The following is a 24,438-nucleotide window of genomic DNA, read 5'->3' on the forward strand; positions in this document are numbered from 1 at the left end:
ATTTACAAATGTTATATACTCTTGTTGCATTGGCCGCTTTATCATTATGTGATACCCTTGTTTGTCCTTGATTACAGTCTAAAAGTCTATTTGGTGTGATATAAACATAACTACCTTAGCTTTCTTTTGATTTCCATTTGCATGAAATATCTTTTCCTGTCCATTCGCTTTGAGTCTGTGTATGTCCTTATATCTGCAGTGAGTTTCTTGTAGGCAGCATATAGATAAGCCTTGTTTCTGTTTTTCTTTGTAGGCATTCAGTCCTTTGGTTGGAGAATTTAGTCTATTTACACTCGAGGTAATTGTTGATACATATGTACTTATTGTCAGTTTGTTAATTGCTTTCTATTTGTAATTCTTCTGTTCCTTTATTTTTCTGTTGTTTTCCTTTGTGGTTTGATGACTTTCTTTAGTGGTATGCTTGAATTTCTTTTCTAAAAAGAAAAGATTTTTTTCTTTTCTAAGAAAGAAAGATTTTTGCTTTGTGGTTACCATGAGGGTTATATAAAACAACCTATATTTATAACAGTCTATTTTAAGTTGATACCAAGGTAGAATGGATTTTAAAGCTCCAAAAAATACTCTCCCCTACAACATTTTGTTTTTGATGTCACGGTTGACATCTTTTTATTTTGTGGTTATTGTTATTTTTGCTACTTTTGTCTTTTAACAAAGCTGGCTTTGTAAATGATGAATCTATTACCTTTACTATATATTTACCTTTATCAGTGAGATTTGTACTTTTATGTGTTTTCTTGTTACTAATAAGCACCCTCTCTTTTCAGTTTAGAGAAGTTATTTTAACTTGGTTAAGAGGCTGGTTTAGTGGTGATAAACTCTTTAGCTTTTGCCTGTCTGGAGAACTCTTTGTGTCTCCTTCAATTCTGAATGGTAACTTTGCCAGGTACAGCATTCTTGGTTGGCAAGGTTTTAGTTTCAGCACTCTGAATATATTGTACTACTCTCTTCTGGCCTGCAAAGTTTCTGCTAGAAAATTTGCTGATAATCTTATAGGGGCTACCTTGTATGTAACAATTTGCTTTTCTCTTGCTGATTTTAAGATTCTTTTCTTCTCTTTAACCTTTGAAATTTAAATTATAATGTGTCTTTTCATGGGTCTCTTTGGGTTTACTCTATTTGGAACTCAGTGTGCATCCTAGATCTTGGATATCTGTTTTCTTCTATAAATTAGGGGAGTGTTCTTTTTTTTAATGTTATTTTTGAGAGACAGACAGAGCATGGGCAGGGGAAGGACAGAGAGAGAGGGAGACACAGAATCTGAAGCAGGCTCCAGGTTCTGAGCTGTCACCACAGAGCCTGATGTGGGGCTAGAACCCACAAACCGTGAGATCATGTATGACCTGAGTCAAAGTCAGCTGCTTAACCAACTGCACCACCAGGCATCCCTAAATTAGGGAAGTTTTTAATCAATGTTTCTTCAAATAAGTTTTCTATCCCTTACACTCCCTCTTCTTCCTCTGGGGATTCTATAATGCAAATGCTAGTCTGCTTGATGGTGTCCTATAAGTACCTTGAGTTATCTTCACTTTCTAAAATTGTTTTTGCTGCTCTTATTGGGTGAGTTCCACTGCTCTATCTTCAAGTTAACTGATCTTTTCATCTAGTCTGCTGGAAACCCCCTCCACTGTTTTTTTTGTTTTTTTGTTTTTTAGCTCAATGATTGCATTTTTTAGCTTTGTGACTTCTGTTTGGTACTTTGTTAGATTTTCTCTCTCTTCATTGAAGTTTCTCACTATGTTCATCTGTTCTTCTCCTGAGTTTGGTAAGCATCTTTGTGATCATTACTTTGAAGTCCTTATCAGGCAAATCATTTATCTCTGGCTAAATTTTTTTTCCTGAGGTTTTCTTTTGTTCTTTCATTTGGAACATATTTCAACGTTTCTTCATTTTGCTTGACTCTCTGTGTTGGGTTTTATGCACTCGATGAAACAGCCACCTCTCCCAGTCTTGAGGAAGTGGCCTCATGTGATACATGAATGCCATCAGTCAACCTTGCCCTAGCTCTTTGTTGTCTTCAAATCTTTGTGATCTATTTTGTTTTTAATAGCTCACAGTAGTTGAGCGTGTTCCTAGACCTATCAGGATCCAAAAGAATCTCAGCACCAACACTGTTTGATTTGCAGCCAGAGCCGAAGCTACTGGCTAAGGTCCCTCAGTCCAATGGGACTACACATGTAAGTCCCACTGGCCACCAGATCCAGGTGATCTGGAGTTATCTCCTGGGCAGCAGTTGCAAAAATTGGGGCTCCAGATGAGTGCATATGCTCCCTTCTGAGAGATACCAGTACGGTGGAGCGAGGCAGAGGGAGAGTGCAAAGATGGTCCACAGCCTATGTTACCTGAGCCTCTAGATTGTGCCAAACCTGAAGGCTGTCTCTCAGTCTGAAGCTCCTGCCTTCTTACATAGTCAGCTGTTGGTGCACTCCCTTGAGGAATGATGGCTTGCCAAGAACTTTGTCTCTCAATACAGTCCTGTGGGACTCAGGAATGCAAGTCCCCCTTGGTCACCAGAGCCAGATCAAGGGGCATTCTCTGGATGGCAACCCCCAAAACTGGGGCACCAGGTGTGTGTAAGAGCTTTCTTCTGAGAGATATTGGTGCTCTGGAACACAACAGTGGCAGAGTGTGAGGATTGTGCTTGCCCTACAAGGTCTCTGGAAAGAATTATAGTCAGGTCTTGGATGTATGTTCAGTTAGAATCCTGCCCCTCTGGCTGTAGCCCTCACACAGAAAGAAAGAGCTCTTGGGCCTGTTGCCTCTTACTGTGCTCTACAGGTACTAGCTGTTTAAGAACTTTTTCTCCATTGGTTACGGTCCTGTGGGATCTGTGAAACTAAGTCCTGCTGACCACCAGAATCCAGGTGATATAAAGATGTTCTTAGGCATCATCTGCTAAAACCTGAGCACCAGACAAGGGTATAAGATCCTTTCTGGGAGATTCCAGCAAGCAAGGTAGAGGGAGAGTGAAGAGATGGTGTGCACTGGACTTTGTTTCTGGACAGAACCTCCACAGGCCTGTAATCAGGTGACATACATGAAGCCTGTTCTCAAGCCAAAGCTTGTGGGAAAAGCAAGTAAAGACTGTGGGCATGTTGCTGTCTGTCAGGGCACCAGGGTGGTAGTCTGCCAAGAATGGTCTCCAGTTGTTACAGTCACATGGGACATAGGAATGCAAGCCCCCTGACCTCCAGAACCTGAAGATCCTGGGGTGTTTCCTGTGCAACAGCTACATAAACCAGGGTACTGGACATGTGTAAAAGCTCCCCTCTGAGAGATACTGGTGCCCTGGGGGTGCGGCAGAGGGAGAATGTGAAGATGGCACATGCTGGCCTCCATTCCTAGAAAGTATCCCCTGCTGACCCCTAGATGTGTGTCAAATAAGATACCCCTCAGGCCGATGCTTTAAGGCTAGCAAATGAGCTTCTTTCACATGACCTGTCCATTGGCTGCTTCTGCTCTGGGCCCTAAGCAGGTGATTCCAAGCATGGGGCCCTTTTAAGAATTGTTTATATGTTCCCTGTAGCCTCTTTGGTTTTCAAAGGTAGATGTTTTGCAAGCTCATCTCTCAGGTGCAGGTCTTAAATGCTGGCGAGTCTGATGTGTGGGGGCTTAAATAATTCACTCCTCAGGGAGAAGCTTTAAGTTTTTAGTTCCCTGCCGTTTATGGTTCTCTGTGCTGGGGATGAGGTTTATGGTGAGATTGTGTCTCAGCCTGTCTTACCTGCTGTGATACATTTTTCCCCCTTGTTTGTCCAATATATGGCAGTTGCGTAGTTTCTAGGTTTTTTGTTTGTTGTTTTTTTTTGAGAAAATTGTTCCATATGTAGCTGTAGACTTGGTTTATCTGTGAGAGGTGGTATGACCTGGGGATCTCCCTGCATTGTCATCTTGAACCAGAACCTCGTTGGGTAATTTTAATGGGCTAAGAATAACTTGCAATTGTACAGGATTTTGCTACTTTTCCATCTCATTTGAACCTCACAAATACCCTTACTATCTTCTCATCTTGCAAATTAGAAATCATAGGTACAGAGAGGTAGATGACTTGCTAAGGTCGTGCAACTAATGACGTAACTAGTAGGAGTCTGGTCCTGGTGGTTGATCCAGGACTCTTTTCACTGTAAACCTTGCCTCCCTCTCATTTCAGAGTACTTATTTATGTCATGCTAATTCAATTAGAGGATGCAGCAGCCCCACATTCTTCAGTGACAAATGAAAAAGTGTCTTTTGCAATTTTTTTTTTTGATTATGTCTTAGTTGAAGAGGCATACACTATTTGCCCTTTACAAAGTACTTTTGCTAACAGCTATATTGAGGATGGTGGCAACATGTGCTGAAAAGGCTATTGAATATGCTACCACTCTGTGTTTAATAAGGGTGGGGGGGATATATATATATGCAATTATGTGTTATGTGGCTAGAGATGGGTGGGAGAGGGGCATCCGTGTCACTGTAAGCCCTTTACTATTGCTCGATTTAGAAAAAACAAGGATATTTGTCATTTTTTAAAAAAATTAAATGACAGCAACACTAATGACAAAATAATGGTGAAAGTACGTTTAACTCTATGGCTGTAAAGCAAAATTTCTGAGAGGTTCCCTAGACTGAAAGGTTTTACCATCAACCTTGCTCCTACACGTCATGAAAGACTTGTGCAGTATTTCAGCTACTCTGAGGCAAGAGTGGGGAAAAAAGACCCTTGGAAAGGAGGCAAGTTTTTACTACCAATCATAAACCAGTATTTGCATAAAACATGAAAGAAACATAAGAAGAAGTAAGTTTTTCAATAGATTCTTATATTTTCCCCTCTTGTTAAACTCTGAAGGACTCCCTTACTGGGTTGGGTAATAAGTATTCCAGACTTTTTCCTCATCTACTGTTAAAAATCTCTCCTCCATTGTCATGTAAATTGTTCTGAATTGTATTAAGTTGATATTAAAGACTGCCAAAAAAATCTCCCTCATTGCCAACCAAAGATCTTCACACATCTTTTATTATTTCCAATGCTGTAGGTCAGGTTCTAAGAGCTATTTGAAAATAGAATTTTGATTTGTAAATACTTCAGTCACCTTGAAATTCAACTAAAATACATTTTGATTGAAAGGCAGAATTTTACTTGGCATAATTGCTTAACAGGAAGAGGACTTTCAAAGGCAGTGAAGAAGATCTGGCCAACAGGGTTAAAACAAATTTTAGGGAGCTAAATTTCAGGGTCTCCCAAGTCCAGTTCCAGCCCCTTTGTAGGGATGCTGTAAGAATCAATGAGAAGGGGTTAACCATGTTTTGTCCTTTAAAGAAAACCTCTGCATAAGTAACAAGTTAAAATCTTTTATCCCGTGATTGTTATTCATAGGAATACAATCTTAGAGTAATATCACTGTGGAAAATAGCAGGGCTGCCATTTTCTCTATATTCTGTGGAATGGTGGAATTCGTCTGTGATCATATAAAAATTTATCTTGCTAGCACTTGGGAAGACAAATTAGAGTGAGGATTAGCATCCTAGTGTTAAGTTTTGAAGTTAAGTTTCTAGTTCATTATTGGGAACTAGAACTTAGTCAATTGCTCATAGTGACAACCACATACAACTACTGCGTAGTATCATGAGTATCCAAAACACAAAACAGATCCTAGTGTCTGAAGCAGCCCCATCTAACATCCAAACCAATCCTAGAGTTACCATATGACTCTTAGTGTATATCCAGAACAACTAATAGCAGGTACTCAAATCCTCATACACAAATGTTCATAGCAGCACTATTCACAGTAGCCAAAAGGTGAAAAGTGCTCAAATATGAATCAACAGATGAATGGAAAACAAATTATCAATGTATACAATGGAATATTATTCAGCCATAAAAAAGAAAGAAGTTTATTACACATGCTACAACATCGATGAACCTCAAAAACATGAGAGTAAAGGAAGCCACACACAAAAGGTCACATATAGTATGATTCCATTTATATGAAATATGCAGTATAGGTAAATCCATAGCAATAAAAAAGTAGACATGTGGTAGCCAGTGGCTGCAGGGAAAGGAGGAATGGGGAGTAAATAGGCAAAGGGTATTACTTTAGAGTGATGAAAATGTTGGAATTAGAAGGAAGTAGTGGTTGTGTAACATTCTAAACAGTACTAAATACCACTAAATTATTCACTTTAAAATGGTTAATTTTATATAATATAAAAGTTTAGCTCACTTAAAAGCTTTGTTTTTAACTTAGGCATTAAATTAGGGCATTTATAAATGCCTCGTTTTTCATGATGAAGTAAATTTTCATTTTAAATCAATAAAGAGTCATTTTATGATATTTCAATTCAAAACATACCCATTCACCAACCCATGGCTCACATGCTGCTTCCCTTAATGAAAATGTAATTTATAATTTCACTTAAAGCACAATCTCTCTCCTTTTAATTCTGAACTGTTACCCATCTTGTTACAGCCCAGTTTATCCCAACCACAGATAACACAACCTGAATTTTTTCCATTATAATGACATACAAAAAAATCCCTGCTGTTTCAAAATGTAACTCCTCTCTCTCCCTCCAACATTTATACAAGTTCCAGAGACTAAAATGCAAAGAAACCAAGGCAGTTTTCAGAGTGAGAAACTATAGACTTAACAAATTTTAAAACCTACTATTAGATGAGGTTATTGGACCAATTGCAAGACATCTGAAAGCAGTGGTCCAGAGCCACAACAACACTTTAACGGTTAAATTATACAGTGAATGTAAAAATCTTTTTTTTTTTTGGATTAAAAAACCCTCAGATATATAGTCATATTTAAAAGTGCTTATAAGTACATCTACCTTTTAAATCTAGCAATCTGAGGGGCACCTGGTGGCTCAGTCGGTTAAGCATCTGACTTTGGCTCAGGTCATGATCTCATATCTCATGAGTTCAAGCCCCTCATCGGGCTCCGTGCTCACAGCTGGGAGCCTGGAGCCTGCTTCGGATTCTGTGTTTCCCCCTCTCTCTGCCCCTCCCCTGCTTGTGCTCTCTCTCTGTCTCTCAAAAAATGAATAAATGTTAAAAAAAAGTTTAAATCTAGCAATCTTACATATAGAAATTTGATCAATAAGGTCAATGAATTAGGTTTCTGCCCATGTGTAAGTACAAAATATGAACACTTAAATATTGTTGTGTTGATTTTCAAATCATTCTAACTTGGGCTCTGCCTTACTCCTCCAACTTTGCTTGTGAATGTTTTGTGCTGATGGAATACATTTTTGCCACCAAAAAGAAAAACAGTCTATTCTTACCATAATTAAGAGCTTCTGGTGCTGTCCATTTAATGGGAATCTGCTTTAAGCCAGAAGATGAATACACTCCACCATCCTCTTGACGAGACATTCCAAAGTCACTGATTTTCAGAACGTTATTTTCACCTACCAGGCAGTTTCTTGCAGCAAGATCCCTAGGTTACAATAAGACATGGAAAATACCTATTAAAACAAATTGAAAGCTGCTTTCACATTTATGACTTCCACACTTTGCATTTTTTACATTTGCAATGTATTTATAATGAGGTTAAGAATGCTTGTGATTTACCAGTCCTTCTCATCTTTTCTGTCATAGGAAAAAATCACCAGTGAGAATATTTGCATAGGGAACAGGCCCCATGCTAATTTGCTAGGCACTGCATATATTTCCATTAAATAGAAAAACACGGATTCTAGGGTTAAGAGAAAAATCACAGGAGAGGCTAAGCAAACTTGGCATTATTTCTCATTGGACTGTTTTACATAACTTTCTGTGATGATGAAATATTCTCTATCGGTGCTGTGCTGTCCGATAGGTAGTCATTAGCCATGTGTGACTATTGAACACTTGGAATGAAACTTGTGTGATCGAGAAACTGAATTTTTAAATTTACTTTCAGTGAATTAAATTTAAATAGCTGTATGTCATTAGATAGCCTTTGGTTGTTGTAGCCTTAGAGCTTCCCAAAATGTAGAGAATGTTTCTCTTCTGACTGCATTGGGGACAGCCAAAACTCTGCATGATCTGGCTCTGTCTCTTCCACCGCATCTTGTTCCATTCTACATAATTTCTAAATTCTACCCATACTGGGCTTTTTGTCCTTAAATGCAGGACAAGTCCCTGAAACATGATAAGCTTATTTCCACCACAGGGCCTTGCAGATAGCTGTTCCCTTTGTGTGGAATGTTTTCCTTCTAGGTTGTAGCATAGCTGACTCCTCTTCATTCATTCTTAGCTCAACTGCCCTGTTCTCATAGAAGTCTGTCTTGACCACCCTTAACTGCTAAAGAAGACAGCAGTGAGCATAACCGATGAAGTCTCTAATTCTAGTGACAAGCCCTTCAATAATCAAATCCCTATATGTACCTAAATGTTTATACATTTTTATATATGTATATATGTAGAGAAGGTATATGTATGTCCAAATATATACATATACACACAAAGAAAATCAGATAATATGTCAAATGGTGCTGAGTATTAAGAAAAAAAGTTTTATAAAGGGAGAGATTTACTAGAGTGAATCCTATTTTAATTTTTTAAATTAGTTTTCTTTATTTTTGAGAGGCAGAGCACATGTGGGGGAGGGGCAGAGAGAGAGGGAGACACAGAATCGGAAGCAGGCTCCAGGCTCTGAGCTGTCAGCACAGAGCCCAATGCGGGGCCTGAACTCATGAACCGCGATATCATGACCTGAGCTGAAGTCGGATGCTCAACCGAATGAGCCACCCAGGCGCCCCAGAGGGAATCCTATTTTAGACAAGCTGTCTAAAATAGGATCAGAGACAGGAAGGTCTCTGATAACGTGATATTTGATCAAAGACATGAAAGAAGTTAAGAAGGAAGCCATGGGGATATCTAGAAAAGCATTCAAGATGCGATAGATACAAAGACCTTGAAATTGGTACATGCTTGGTATATTCAAGGAACATTAAGGAAGTCAGTATAGCTGGTGTGGAATGAGTTACAGGGAGACACTAGTAAATTTAATCAGGGGGTTAGCCAGGACCAGATGATGTTTAGCTTTTTCATAGTTAAGTTCCTTGGATTTTATTCACAATAAGCTAGGAGGTAACCAGAGAGTTCTGTACATAGGAATGATGTGATCTGACTTACATTTTGAAGGACTATATCCTATTGTGGGGAGAATGGACTGGCAGAACCAGAAAGGAGACTATTTCAGAAGTCTAGGAGAAGCAACAATAGCCTGCACTAAGATGGAGTCAGTCAGATTTGAGATATATTTGAAAAGTACAATCAATAGGATTTGCTGGTAGATTGGGCGTAGAATAGGAGAAAAAAAGAATCATGATGACTTCAAGATATTTTGGCCTGAGCACCTAGAAAGATGGAACTGACATGTACTGAAATGGGGAAGGTTAGTGGGAGGGCTGAGGACTAGATTCACAAAGTTTGGTGGAGCCAGCCAGTTGCCTCCTACTGTCCCATTTCCTCCTCTTTTTTAGTAAAAGAATCCCAATTTTAGCTGAATCTATTGTCATCCATCTAAAAACTCCTGTATTTTCCAACTTCTCCTGCAATGAGATGTGGCCATTATCTAAGTTCTGGACAATGAGATGCAAGCAGAAGAGATGTCCAAAATATCTAAGAAATGTCTTTAAAAGGAGGAATTCTCATTATATTTCTCCCTCCTGCTAATACAAAAAGGAAGCATACTGACGTTGGGAAAGCATCAGGAGATAAGGGGTCTGGGTCCCTACTGGAATTAGAGAATGCTTTCACCTAGAGACTGAGTGTAGAGAGGAAATAGAGGTGTTCAGGGACTAAGCCCTAGAGCACGCCATCATTTGGTTTGTTGTTTTGTAGGCTTCCCCTCATTTCTCTTGTAGCTTTCTCCTGATGTGGACTCCAGTCACACAGTATTACAAGGTAGGCAACATCAGTGTCTGAAAAGTAATAGAAAGCACATATTTGTGCCCTGAGGAACTAGGAAAAGAGGTCCTTGGAAGTGTAGGGAAAATCATAGAGGTCAAACAACCAAGAGAAGAGGATTACCTGGTTCCATATTTGAACCCACACAAGTCTCAGGCTGAGTCCTAAGCAGCACATTTGATGGGCAGACCTGAGCCCATTTAGAGAACTAAACTCATTTAAACCACTGCCCATGTCTCAAAGTCATTCGTAAATGTCTCACACAGGGCAAACCAAAACACAGGCTTTGAGGCAGTAATTGTGATTTGAATCATTAAGAGACAGAATTTGCAATCTGACCCTGAGTTGATTGCCTGCCAAAACAAAAAAATCAACAATCTCCTGCAGAATTATAACAGGGATTTTGAGCCCACACAATGTAACATTCACAGTATCTAGGGCACAATTCATAATTGCTAAACATACAGAAAAGAAGAAAAATGTGATCAATTCTAAAGGGAAAAGCAATCAACAAATGTCAACATGATAGTAACCAGATATAAAGCAGCTATTATAACTATACTCCATAAAACAAATGAAAACACATTTGAAATTAATAGAAAAGCAGACAATCTCAGTAGACAATAAAAACTGTAAAAACTATAGAAATATAGAAACTTAAATATCTGAAATGAAAAATCCCTACATAGGATCAAAAGCATACTGGTGATAACAGATAGTCAGTAAACTTGGAGATAAACCAGTACAAAATACCCCAGCTGAAGGACACAAAGAGAGGAAAATAGAAAAAGTGAAAAGAGAATCAGGGACCTATACAATATCAAAAGACTGAAATATATGTTATTGGAGTCCCAGTAGTACAGGAACAAAGAGACTGAGGCAGAAAATCAGTTTAAAGAAATGGTGACTAAAGAATTCCCCTATTTAGTTAAAAGAATTAAATTTGCATATTCAAGAATCTCTGTGAGCTCCAAACAGGATAAAAATCAAAGGAAAAAAAAAAAAACAACATATACACATACCCTAATCAAGCTGCTAAAATCCAAGGAAAAGAAACCCTCTTAAAAGCTGATAGAGAATATGACACATTTGCTACAGAAAATGATTCAAATAATCACATATTTCTAAAAAAAAATTATGGGGGCAAAAGGCAGTGAAATAACATCTTTCATTTCTTAAGATGGCAATTCTTCCCAATTGATCTATAGATTTAATGTACACCCAGTCAAAATTCTAGCAGATGTCTTTGTCAACCCAGAATTCCATAGCTAGCAAAAATACCCTACAGAAATGAAGGCAGAATAAAGACATTGTCATATGAAAGAAAGCAGAGAGAACTCATTAACAGCAGATCTACTCTACCAGAAACACTACAAGCAGTGTTTCAGGCTACAGGGAAATGCAAGAAATCTGAAATATCAGGATGGAAGGAAACACAACAGGAATGGTAAATTTGTGGGCAAATATAGATTTTTTCCCTTTTAAATTCTTTAAAATGTGACTGAATATTGGAAATGAATATTATAGCATTATCTGACCAGGTGTTTTTTTTTTTTTTTTTTCCAACGTTTTTTATTTTTATTTTTGGGACAGAGAGAGACAGAGCATGAACGGGGGAGGGGCAGAGAGAGAGGGAGACACAGAATCGGAAACAGGCTCCAGGCTCCGAGCTGTCAGCACAGAGCCCGACGCGGGGCTCGAACTCACGGACCGCGAGATCGTGACCTGGCTGAAGTCGGCCACTTAACCGACTGCGCCACCCAGGCGCCCCTGACCAGGTTTTCAATGTATGTAAATGTTACACATAGGACAACTACCAGATAAAGGTTGGATGTTAGCAAAAGGACCCATACGGTTGCAAATTTTCTACATTTTACATGAAGTGATACAATATTAGCTCTAAGTAGTCTGTGGAAGGTTAGATGTATGCATGGTAATCTATAGAGTAACTCCTAAAAAAGGTGTAAAGAGATAAAGCTAAAACATCAAGAGATCAAATTAAACAGAATGGTAAAAAAATATTCAAACATTATAATAGTCAAAAAATCAAATATTCAAAATATCAGTATCTAGACTAAAAAGTGGTTATTACTACTGATTCTATAGACAGAATAAGATATAGATAATAACAGTTCTATATTTACAAATATAAATTTGGTATCCAAAGATATTCCCAGAAAGCAAATCCAACTCAGATGGGTTGATTAGTAAGTTCTATCATACATTCAGGGAAGAAATAACAAAATTATGGAAACCTTTTCAAAAAAATAGAGAGTATTCTCTAAATGATTTTATGAGACCAGTAGAACTATAATACAAAACCTGGAAAAGATACTATCAAAGAAATTACAGAAAAATACTCTCATGATGCCAGAAACAAAATAATGTCAAATCAAATCCAGTAATATATATAAAAAAGATAACATGTCATGACCAAGCAGGGCTTATCCAATAAGGCAAGGTTGGTTTAACATATGAAAATTAACGTAATTCACTAGATTGACAGAATATAGGGAAGAAAACCCCATGATCATTCCAATTGATACAGAAGAAGCATTTGACAGCATTCAGTATTTGCTAATGATAAAATGTTCAGCAAACTGGAAAGACTAAAGAGCTTCCTCAACCTGACAAAGAGCATCTACAAAAAATTCAACCACCATATCATACTTAATGGTGAAAGATGAAATTGCTCCTCCTTGAGATCAAGGCAAAAATGCCTGCTTTCACCACTTCTATTCAAACGGACCTCTATTCTTGAGGTCCTAGGCTTTGAAATAAGGCATGGAAGCAAAAAAGAAAAAAAGCCACAAATATCACACACAAGTAAAACTAGCCCTATTGGCACTATTCACAAACATAATTTTTTTTCTATAGAAAATCTCAGGCTAGAGGAAAACACAGGCAGTAACCTCTTTGACATTGGCTGTAGCAACTTCTTTGTAGATATGTCTCCTGAGGCAAGGGAAACAAAAGCAAAAATAAATGATTGGGACTTCATCAAAATAAAACTTCTACACAGTGAAGGAAACAATCAGCAAGATTAAAAGGCAACCTACAGAATGGGAGAAGATATTTGCAAATGACCTATCTAAGGAAGAGTTAGTATCCAAAATGTGTAAAACTCAATACCCCCAAAACTAATAATTTAATTAAAAATAGGCAGAAAACATGAACAGACATTTCTCCAAAGAGGACATCAAAGATGCTCAATATCACTCATCATCAGGGAAATATGAATCAAAACTACAATGAACTATCACCTCACACCTGTCAGAATGGTTAAAATCAACAATACATGAAACAGGTGCAGGTGAGGATGTGGAGAAAGGGGAACCCTCCTGTACTGTTGGTGGGGATGCAAACTGATGCAGCCACTGTGGAAAATAGCACAGAGGTTCCTCAAAAAGTTAAAAATAGAACTACCCTAAGATCCAGTAATTGCACTATTAGGTATTTACCCAAATGGATACAAAAATACTAATTCAAAAGGATACATGTACCCCAACATTTAAAGTAGCATTATCTATAATAGGTAAATTACGGAAACAATTCAGGTGTCCACTGACTGATGAATGAATAAAGAACATGTGGCGCATACACACACACACACACACGTAATGTATATTATTATATAATGGAATATTACTCAGCTGTAAAAAATGAAATCTTGCCATTTGCAACAATGTGGATGGAGCTAAAGAGTATTATGCTAAGTGAAGTTAAGTCAGAGAAAGACAAATACCATATTATTTCACTCCTATGTGGAATTTAAGAAGCAAAACAAATGAACAAAGGGGGAAAAAAAAGAGAGTGAGGCAAACCAAGAAACAGACTCTTAATTACAGAGAACAAACTGATGGTTACCAGAGGGGAGGTATGTGGGGTAGGTGGGATGGAAATAGGTGATGGGGATTAAGGAGTGCACTTGTGATGAGCACTGTGCTGTATGGAAGTGTTGAATCTGTACTGTGTGCCTGAGACTAACATTAAACTGTATGTGAACTAACTGGAATTTAAATACAAATTAAAAAAAAAAATCTTAGGGAATTTACATACCAAGAATTAGAATAAATGAATTTAGCAAGGTTGCAAGATAAAAGGTTAATATACAAAATTCTTGTATGCTAGCAGCAAATAATTGGAAAATAAATTCCATTTATAGTAATGCCACTAAAATATCTACAAATAAGTGTAGCAAAAGACAACCAAGTCCCTTATACTTAAAACTACAAAACTTGACAGAGAAAAAACAGTGAATAAACCAATGGACAGATAGTCATACTGTGCTCATTGAGAAGAGTCAATATTGTTAGGATGGCCATTTTCTGCAAATCTGTAAATTTAATGCACTCTGAACCATTGTTCTAGCAGATGTCTTTGTAAAATTAAACAAGCTGCTTTTAAAATGAATATGTAAATAAAAGGTCCTAGAATAATCAAAATAATTTTTAAAAAGTACAGAGTTGGGGATGCCTGGGTGGCTTACTCCATTAAACATCCAACTTCAGGTCAGGTCATGATCTCGCGATTCGTGGGTTCGAACCCCACGTCGGCCTCTGCTTTGACAGTGCAGAGTATGCTTGGGTCTCTCTCTCTCTCTCTCTCTCTCTCTGCCTGCCCCTCCCCTACTCATACTTTCTCTCTCAAAATAAAATTTAAAAAGTACAGAGTTGAAGGGCTTAACCTAAATTGATTTTAAATCTTTTTTTTTTTTTTAATTTTTTTTTTCAACGTTTTTTATTTATTTTTGGGACAGAGAGAGACAGAGCATGAACGGGGGAGGGGCAGAGAGAGAGGGAGACACAGAATCGGAAACAGGCTCCAGGCTCCGAGCCATCAGCCCAGAGCCTGACGCGGGGCTCGAACTCACGGACCGCGAGATCGTGACCTGGCTGAAGTCGGACGCTTAACCGACTGCGCCACCCAGGCGCCCCTAAATTGATTTTAAATCTTAATACTGTTCAGTAAATGCACAAAGATATGATAGCTCATTGGAACAGAAGGTCAAGAAATACATCCACAAATGTATGGTTGGCTCATTTTTGACAGAATTACAATGGCATCAGTGCACATCTCTGAATCCTAGTGGGCCGCTGAGGCTTGGGGTAAAATGCCATTAGTCTTGGTTAGAATGATCTTTTATTCACCGCAGCATCTTAGTCGTTTACAGAATTTCTGTGTTCATGCTTTCCTCAGAATAATGCCTACACTTTACAACTGCATATACTTCCATTGTCATAACTATCTTCAGTATACCTCTGGCTTAGAGGTTTGTCCTCTGAAATGAGGATTACAGTTCTGTGAGGGATCAATCTAAAACCAATTTAGAGATACCTTCAATCAATGTAAATAACATTTCAGTAACATTTACAGAAAACTCTACCTTTTTGGGGTTGCATGAAGTTCAAGTGACTGGAAATACTGCCTTTTTGGCATAATCTGTGAATTAAAACCTTAGGCCTTCAGGCAATCAACACGTACTGCACACTCGATGCTTGCCTTATGTTCTAATAAGTCTTAAAGAAGATAGGAAAAGCAGATATGATCTCTGGACTGAGACACTGATGATCTAATTTGGAAGGTAAGGCAGACATATACTTTTCTCCCTTCTTCTCCATACTTTTCTTTATTAAGCTTGCTATTGCCCTGAGTCGGAGTCTGGGAAACACACTGGTTATCCCTGCCTCTTCATGCATGAAACTGCTAGAGAACAAGCTTATATGAGCCTGTGTGTTACAGACTGCAAATTCTATAGGAACTCAGAGATGAGAAATCTCATAATAGGCTGGTGTTGTCATTCACAGGAGGTATCAGAGATAGCTATATCTCACCACATGCAGAGGAACAGAACAGCAAATACTGCTGACTGCCAAAAGGTTATGGAAATGTTCTACTTATGTCTGCCGAGTAATCTTCCTTGAAGATACAAAGTCAAACTTCTGGTTGTGTACCAGACGTGTCTTACAAAGTCATACATAATATGAGATAGGCTAATTAAGGATAATGTGAGAACAGAGAGCAGTTATAGGAAATCCAACTCCAGCAGGAAATAAAGAGGAGTAAATTTTCTTTGCTATCTGGAAAGCACGACAGTGGGCATCTTGCTCTGTGGAGATGTTGTCTTTTAGAGCAAATACTGTGGTAAACTAGGAACAGCCAGGAGGCCGAGCCAGAGTTCTCCTTGTCTTGATGCGTTACCCTAGACATCATTTACTGCTCGTAGCTATGATTACACAAAGTGAGGATTTATCCTTCACATAGGAAAGGAGTTAGAGAAATATTTGTGTTTTGTTTTTGTTTTGTACAGAAACTATTCCCACTGGTTCTGGCCAGTACTGAGCCACAAATAACTAGCAACATTTAGGCCCTCTTTAAGGCCTAGGGTTTTCTTATATATCTGACTAAAACATAGCATAAAGCCAAAAATGGTAGTGTGGGGGGAAATAGTAAATGAAGCAGATATTTGATGTAATCAAATCATGTACCACTTAATCCATGCCCAATGGCTACAACTTTTGAATTTGAAATAACAGAAGAGCCTTACCTTTAAGAAGTGACTCTTCAAACTCCCTTTGTTTGTTTAAAAACAAACAAAAAACAAAAAAAACGCAGAAATCGTTTGTATAACAAGCATATGAAAAACCTATTTTCTGAAAAAGCCTAAGTCATCAACTGCTTTAAAACAATGTATGTGAGTGTTTTAATGGAAGGAGAGTAGGATGCATATTTCTCTTTGGAAAATTTTGCACACAGTAACAGAAACAGAATTGTAAACCGTCGTGTAGAATGGGCCCGGACACTGCGGTTGGGCAAGGTGGAGTGTCTTTGGCAACAGAGCTGACACCTTGGAGACCAGTTTCTACAGGCCAATACCAAAGCCACTACTGAGTTGATAGTGATGGGATCAGAGATTAGCCAAAAAAGAGATGACCAGCAAGACTCTTTCGCAAGTCCGCTGCTCATTCCCACTTCAGAATCTACCTTATTTTTCCTTTGAATAAAGTAAATACAAATACAAAAATCTTCCTACATTTCTCATTTTCAAGCATATCCTTGATTTCACTCCTAGTGTTCCACTGGTCTCTCTTCTCTTCATAACCTTCTCCATCAAACTTTGTACCCATCAATTGGGGAGTTCTCCCCCCATTATTACTGATTTCTACAAGTACGGCTCCCAAAGGAAGCCCCAGCTGCAAAACTGAAAATTAGTCCTATATATTAAACTGTGTTTTCTCTTCCTTGGAAAAATTGTTCAGTGTCACAGACTTCTGGGAGGTTGGAAACAAAAGCGTTGCTTCTGTGAATGCAGTAACAGACCAGGCTGGAGGGAGGGTTAGAGTATAACTTATGCCTTTTTTGCTCAGGGCTGGTCGAAGGCCCTATGAGTATACATGGTGAGAGCCAAAGGACCCTGTTCCTAAAATCTCCCTGCTGCTCCCTGCCAGGCACAGAATCCTCAGTATTTGTGTGTCTTCATTTACTTAAAGCCACTGCTAAAATGCAAATTTGTTACCTGTGGGTAAGGGGGCACATATTTCCTCTGAGTCACATTTTGGTATAAATTCTTTGAACACATAAATATGTATAAAGACATACAAAGTCTTAAGGGCTTTGTATGGGATGATAGGGCAGGTGTGTGAGAGGTCGGGAAAAGGGAAAATGGATCAGCACAGGGAACTGGCAAAGAGCAGGCCTGGGCAAAGCACACAGTGAGTGGGCGCTTGTGGGAAAAGTCACGGATGAATATGTAAGGGTGTGCTGTGGCATTGGGGAGGGGTGGCAATGCAAGTATAACTTCTAAAAAGTTTGTCTAAGGCTAGCTCCGGTGTATTTACTCTAAACCCAGCTACCTTCTTCTCAGCAGGAGAAGATCACCACTGGGGGCTTGATCTATTTATACAGGAGAAATGCTCCACTGGGTTGCACTTGCGGAGAAACTGAGACCTTTGGTGATTTCCTCTAATGACGCTGCTTCCTGATAGTGGGACAAAAGCAACCAAGTCCTTGTCTGGCATGGCTGACTGATGGAGAGCCAGTTATGAAAGCTATTGTAAGTCATCTGCCTTTACTTAAAATGGACATGTTGAGCGCATAAAAAGCGCTTACTTCTTTTGGCTCTTTCATCCCTGGGGCGACTTCCCTATAAGAGAATTCTATTTGGCAATACACATATACCAAATCCATATATTCTTGTATTTAGCTTAAAAGATCAAATTCCTGGGCAGTTAGCTAAAACAAAGGGACTCATATTAAATCTGGATATTGACAAAAAATTCAGAACCAAACACATATCATGACAACACTTTCTTCAGTCCTAAATTTATCTGAGAACCCATGGGAAACTTTCCTTGTATTTAACTACTGTGATTAGCCTGGATGGTTTATAGTTTTATGAAATGTGTGCTCTATTTGTATAGTCAGATGTAAATCTCCCTCAGTCACTGCTGTCTGCTATCACCTGTGGGCCGCATTGTGCAACGAGACACCAAATCTCTAGAGACTAGCTTTGGGTACACAATTTAAATAAATCTTGATCTAATGCTACATCTCTTAAGCAATAAAGAATCTGTTCGGGAGGAACAGGGGGTCAGATGAGGACAAATTAAAAAATATTGATGGAAAGTAAACGTTTAAATCTCATTAGTTCAAATAAATATACCAAATCCCAGTGGGTAATTCAACAACAAAACTGAATTCTGTCTCAAGCATGCACATTAAAGGCCAGTAGCTGTCTGAGGCTGTGATAAGATGCGTTGTGAGGACTCACTTCCGAAGTGAGCCTCCATACTAATGGCAAGAGCCTCTACTCCTAAAAGAAGGGAGATTTTTTAAATGTCCACCACTCCCACTCTGAGAGTATGAGAAACAAATATGGAAGCCACTTGCTTGAGTGACAAATGGTATCACTTAAAATATTACATTCAGAATGGGATAAGTTACTCTAAGCAACAGATAGAAAAAAGTGACAAAACCACTCCTCACTGAAGAGCCATCAAAACAGCCATCATTTAGTGAGGGCTTTCTGTGTGTCAGGTACTGTTTTAAATGTTTTTCACGTAACCCATTTTCTGTCAATATGTAACTGCGTGCATACTAATCTGAACATTAAATACATCTCACATTTTTCCAGAAGCAACAGTACAAACATTTCCACTGTTGGGAGTTCTGGACTAGAGATCAGGAGACCAGAATTCTGAACAGAGTTTTCCTTAACAAGTTGTGCAAGTGAGTACATCACACAATATTTTCCTGGACCTCAGAAATGAGAGCACCAGTTCTTGACTTTTCTGAGCATAAGGGCCTGTATAATATGAATTTTATGATTTCTTTGTACCACATCCATCCTGATATAACAGTTGTATGTTTTAGAATGGCTGAAAGAAGAAATACAACATGATAAAAAGCTACTAAGAATTCAACAAAGTTCTGAAATGAATTTTTATTTTATTAATCACAATAGTAAAATAGTAGTGTGCATGTATATATGATACACACACATATATGTATATCATATGATATACATATACATACATACACACACACCATATTATTCGGTCTCAAAAGATTGATGCACTTGGGACACCTGCAGTAAGTTGGAGGAACCAGGGGTCCATGATCTACCAGTTAGCAGCCACCATATATAACAGCCCTAACATTGTGTTAAACTCTAGTTAAAGGCATTTTCTTCCTGTAGCTGGCTGGATAAATCTAGACACACAGTGGTGCTAAATAGTCCTGGTGAAGACTTTTCCACCTTTGCAGTGCAACAATGAGTATTAACAGCTGATGAATGGAAGTAAAGCAAGGAGTGTAAGTTACAAGAGTGCCACTCCATATGGCCAAGAGTCCCATCTACCCCAGGGCCAAAGTATCACAATGCAGGCATCCTCCCCCTTGCCTCTGCTGAGTAACTGTGTGTACAACCAAGCCCTTTCCAATACTGTACGAATAATAGTAACTATTAAGAACTTAGTAGGTATCAGGTGCTTTACTGGTTATCCCTAATCTCTATTTGAGTGTAGATATCTATTACACAGCTAAGAAACTGAGGCTCAGAGATTAAGCAACTTGTCCAAGAATACAAGAGATGATTAAGTGGCTGAGTATAGAATCTCTCACTCCAAAGACCATGCTCTTTTAGTATTTTACAAAGCTGAGTGTTCCTTTGGTTTCTTTGAAATATTGTTAATTTTATCTTGACAAAAGTAATACTCTGCAATAACTGGTACAAGATGTCTGCCATTTTGTTTTTGAGATGTGATTTCTTTCCCATTTAAGTTTTGTGGAATAGAGTCCCTGACTCAATGCTTAGGCTCTGGAATATAGAATACTTTGAGAGAACTAAAATATGCATTATTTTTCCATTCTGTACCAGGTATATAACAATTCCTCCACCATCTTTTTGTTATAGTTTGTACTTCCATGATGTGATATCCATACTCACATTAGGGCTCAAATTAAGACTTAAAAGACACATAAAGGAACAGAGCAACTGTGTAATCTGCAATGCACAAGGTGCCACAATGAGCCTCAGGATCATTTACATTTTTACTGTCTGCAAAATGTGCAGCTACTGATGAACACACACACTCTAATGATGGTGGAAGGCACCCAGATGTAGATACTGAGTGATCTGCTGTGGTTAACTCTTTGCAGGATCAGCCTCTCTGTGCAGTGGATGGCACCGACTCTGCAACTTGCTGAGAAGGCCAGTAATGGATGACACCTGCCAAATGCCTCACTGAGCAACCCCTTCACTTCCCCAACCAGACAGACCTACTGGCCAGCTTGCACTTTCGCCTCTGGTTTGGCGATCCCTAATAGACTTTAGGCTGTGCTCTCGAGGCAGGAAGATCACCTCAGCCAGTGCAGTAACAGAGTACTCTGAGCCCCTATGTACAGGCAGGAAACATCCAATCACAGTTTCTATGGCACCAGTATCTGGTTAATGGAAAACACTTTTCAGTATTGAAAGGAGTTCAAGAGAAGTAATGCCTTTCTCTCATGTACCTCAACAGTTCTTTCCTTGCCTCCCATTTACATTCATTTAAAATGAAATTTTCATTATTCCCATTTCAATTTCTAATGTTGTTTTCTGTGTTTATGAAGTGATATCCCAGGTGACTTTATAATAAATTTCCCTTCAGTCCTATGATTGCTTTCAGTGTATGAAATCCAAATAGGAGAGTCTAAGTTATGAATACAGGTCTATTGTATAGTAATTCATTTTTATCTTGAAACAAATATCTGAAATTCAATTTCTTTTCTGTCTCTCTATATTTTGTTTCCATAGTCAGGAGAGCTCGCTTTACTTCGTTCAATTTTAATTCTGCATTCTGTTTGATAATACCATAAAAATAAGGTCTTAAGACTTGACTTCATATATGTAGCTGTTTTTCTCTTCTTATAATTCTACAAGATAAAAGTTATAAAAATATTCACCAAATGTCCTTTTATAATTAGTTGTTATTCACTCTGTGATTCTTTGATGCAATTCACACAAAATCTGCATTTTGTATTCACGCAGGATTACTTGTCTGAGCAAATAGTAACTTTGCATATACATGTGTCCTTTTGGTCTCTTAATGAGATTTTTCTTTTACCTATTTGCAGACCACAGTTACATAAAACAAAAGTGTCTGAAAGACTCAAAGTGGACAAAATAATTTATATAAATGTAAAGCTCATTCACCAAAAATTCCAAAAAAAATTTGACAAATTTATAGTGATCTCCAAACCACCAGAGGAAAAGGGGACAGCTGCTTACCAGCATTCAGAGCCAGTGTGCAGCAACAGCCATGCATCAAAGTGAGTATCTCAGTATCCTGGTGAAATTACATAGGAATAGTTACCTGTGTGGGAACTTAATTGGGGCACAGGATTTTTAAATTCCATGAAATACCAAATTGACATTTTTGTGCAGTCAATTGAATCTGAGCTGATATTAAGCCATGGATGCACCTTTTAGATTATTTAAAATGTTTTTAAAGCAAAGTAATGAGGGCTAAATTTGACACTTTTCTTATTAAGACCTTTTGGCACAGGTAGTCATTCTTCTGAACATACGCTACAAGATAATATATAACTTAGACTATGAGACCCAATGCATTTGATAATAATGATGGTGGAAAAAAAGAAATGAAATCATTTCTGATTATTTGATCTGGGAACTGATTAAGGAAACACTGCTAACTCTCTATTACACAGGTAAGTTTCTATGTTCTAAGAACACAGTCTTCCAGGGCTGTTGCTTGGCATACAAAAAAAACTTAGTATTTTCTATCAGAAGACACACTTCTAATTTATTTTGTGCTTTTAAAAGTACTGTTCCATTGATCTTATACTTATAGAATCTAGCTACTAATAATAAACAAGGATATACATACATATATCCATTCATACATACCTACATACATATTGAGCAATCAGTCTATCATTGGATCACCTTTCCTTTAATAAGGCCTTACTAGATACCAGGGCCTCTGCTGTGTGCTAAGATAACTTAATTCCTGTTCTCAAGCAGTTTAATTTTACAAGAAGAGACAGCTATGTAAGCACGTAAACTACAATACTGGAAATTACAAGTTTAAAGGTTAGGAGTAAGCCCTCAGAGACAGGTGTGGTATAAAAAATATGACTTCTCCACCCTTGTGTCTAGGCTAACATATTACTTCAAAAAGCAGAATGTAACATAAGTAATGTTATGAACTTCATGAGTGCAGGCCTCCAGAGACTTTCAGCTTCCACTTCTGTCTTCCTGGAACACCCCTGATACCATGTAAAGAAGTCTGGGTGAGAAATGATGTGTGTGTGTGTGTGTGTGTGTGTGTGTGTGTGTGTGTGGCAGGGGGCACCCTACAGTCCATTGGAAGGCGCTAGCCATATGAGTGAAGCTAAACTAAACTCTCTAGCCCTAATCTAGCTATTGGATATCTGAAGCCACATAAGTGACTCCATGGGAGAAGAGCTGAAAGCCATTTGGCTGAGTCCAGCCCAAACAGATGACCAAACTGATGGAACAAAAAGAAAGAAATGTTTTTTTGTTTTAAGTCCCTGTATTTGGGGTGGTGTTTTTAGGAAGCAATAGATAATTGGTACAGAAGATTAGTCACAGTGAGAATGAGAGCTTGACAGCAAGGATAGGCAGGGCAGAGTTGGGGGTAAGAGACTTTCACTGTTCATGAAAGGTCACCTGCTTCTTTCTCATCCACCCCTAACAGAAAACTGTGGCAGACACCTTCTTAACTGGCTTAGCTTCTGATCTTCAATTGTGAATTTGTTTTCTCATCTAGCTTTTAATGAGCAGAGTTTTCCCTATTTCAAGCTTTTTTGAACTAATGATTTCAAGGCTATTGACTGCTATCTCTTCTAAAGGCTGATTCTTGGGATATCTTTGTGGCCAGCCAATGCCATTCCCAGAGGGCTCTATCTGGCCCCCAAGCTTGTGTACTACCACTTGTAACCAGATTTGGAAAGAAGAATAAATTTTGAACACCTGGCATATGGAAGCTAGTTAACTTAGAGGTAAACTTCCCCAAGATGCTTTCAGGAAATTTTGATATCAGATTAGAACAAATCACAGTAAGTGATATGGATAATGATGGCTCTGAGTCATCAATAAAGGTTAACTATTGTGGGAGATACTTGCTATCAGCAAGCAGAAAGATGTGGTAGGCAGTTTATCATTATTTCCATTGAAAATATTTAAAATTGGCAGGGAGAAAGCCCAGAGAAAAACTGATCTGGTTGCTTCAAAAAAATACCTATTTAGCACTTACTATTTGCCAGGCCCTCCTAGAAAAACCACCGACAAAACAGAATTCAGGTCCTCAGGGGATGTATATTCCTCTGTAATGAACTAGTTAAGTGATACATTGTCAAATATGACACATCTAAAAGAATCACTCAAGGACATATTCCATATAATGTAAAGTGGGAATCCATAAAATGGGAAGAAGTGGGGAGCAAAGAAATGAGTAACACAATTATATCTAAATAATTGTCATTATATTAAAAAATGAAGAAAAAAAATCTAGGTGGCTTTAACTTGCTTAGTGGAAGGGAGGAGGCAGGCAGGAAGGAGGAGGGTAAAAGGAAAAATATGCTCAAGTCCTCATGCAGCTCACACTGGGAGAGAACAGGATTAGGATGGAAGGAGCATGTGCTAACAAACAAAAAGCAGGTGTGGTACTTCGCATTACCACCAGAAAGTAGAATTTAGGGAAAAAAGCATTAGATAAAGGGAACTATTCTATATGCCTAAAAAGTAGAACTCACCAAAAAGATACATGTTAATGATACTAAATGGAAAATGTGGCAAACAGTGAAAATGGAATTTAGATGCATTGTGAGTTAAAGGCAAGAACAAAAGCACAATTTAATATAGATGTCGAACCAATAAGAAGGGGGTGATGTATAAAACATGTAGTAGATGGGAGGTCAGGAATACCAGCAGAGATGGAGTGAGACAGCAGCAGCAGCAAATACCAAACAGGGACCAGAGGACTGCTTTCTACACAAACAGCAAGTTA

The 24,438-nt window shown here is 38.3% G+C and overlaps 1 protein-coding gene across 5 annotated transcripts in view; it reads right to left on the reverse strand.

Annotated features, from left to right (window-relative positions):
• FER (FER tyrosine kinase) overlaps positions 1-24,438 on the reverse strand; it is a 440,848-nt gene that overhangs the window by 22,804 nt on the left and 393,606 nt on the right. For all 5 annotated transcript variants that reach the window (XM_058725350.1, XM_058725344.1, XM_058725329.1 and 2 more), the window contains one exon: positions 7,291-7,445. In XM_058725350.1, the coding sequence (XP_058581333.1) occupies positions 7,291-7,445 (155 nt within the window). The remainder of the gene's footprint in view (positions 1-7,290; positions 7,446-24,438) is intronic.

This window comes from Neofelis nebulosa, chromosome 1 (assembly GCF_028018385.1).
Source record: "Neofelis nebulosa isolate mNeoNeb1 chromosome 1, mNeoNeb1.pri, whole genome shotgun sequence".
Classification (NCBI taxonomy): Eukaryota; Metazoa; Chordata; class Mammalia; order Carnivora; family Felidae; genus Neofelis; species Neofelis nebulosa.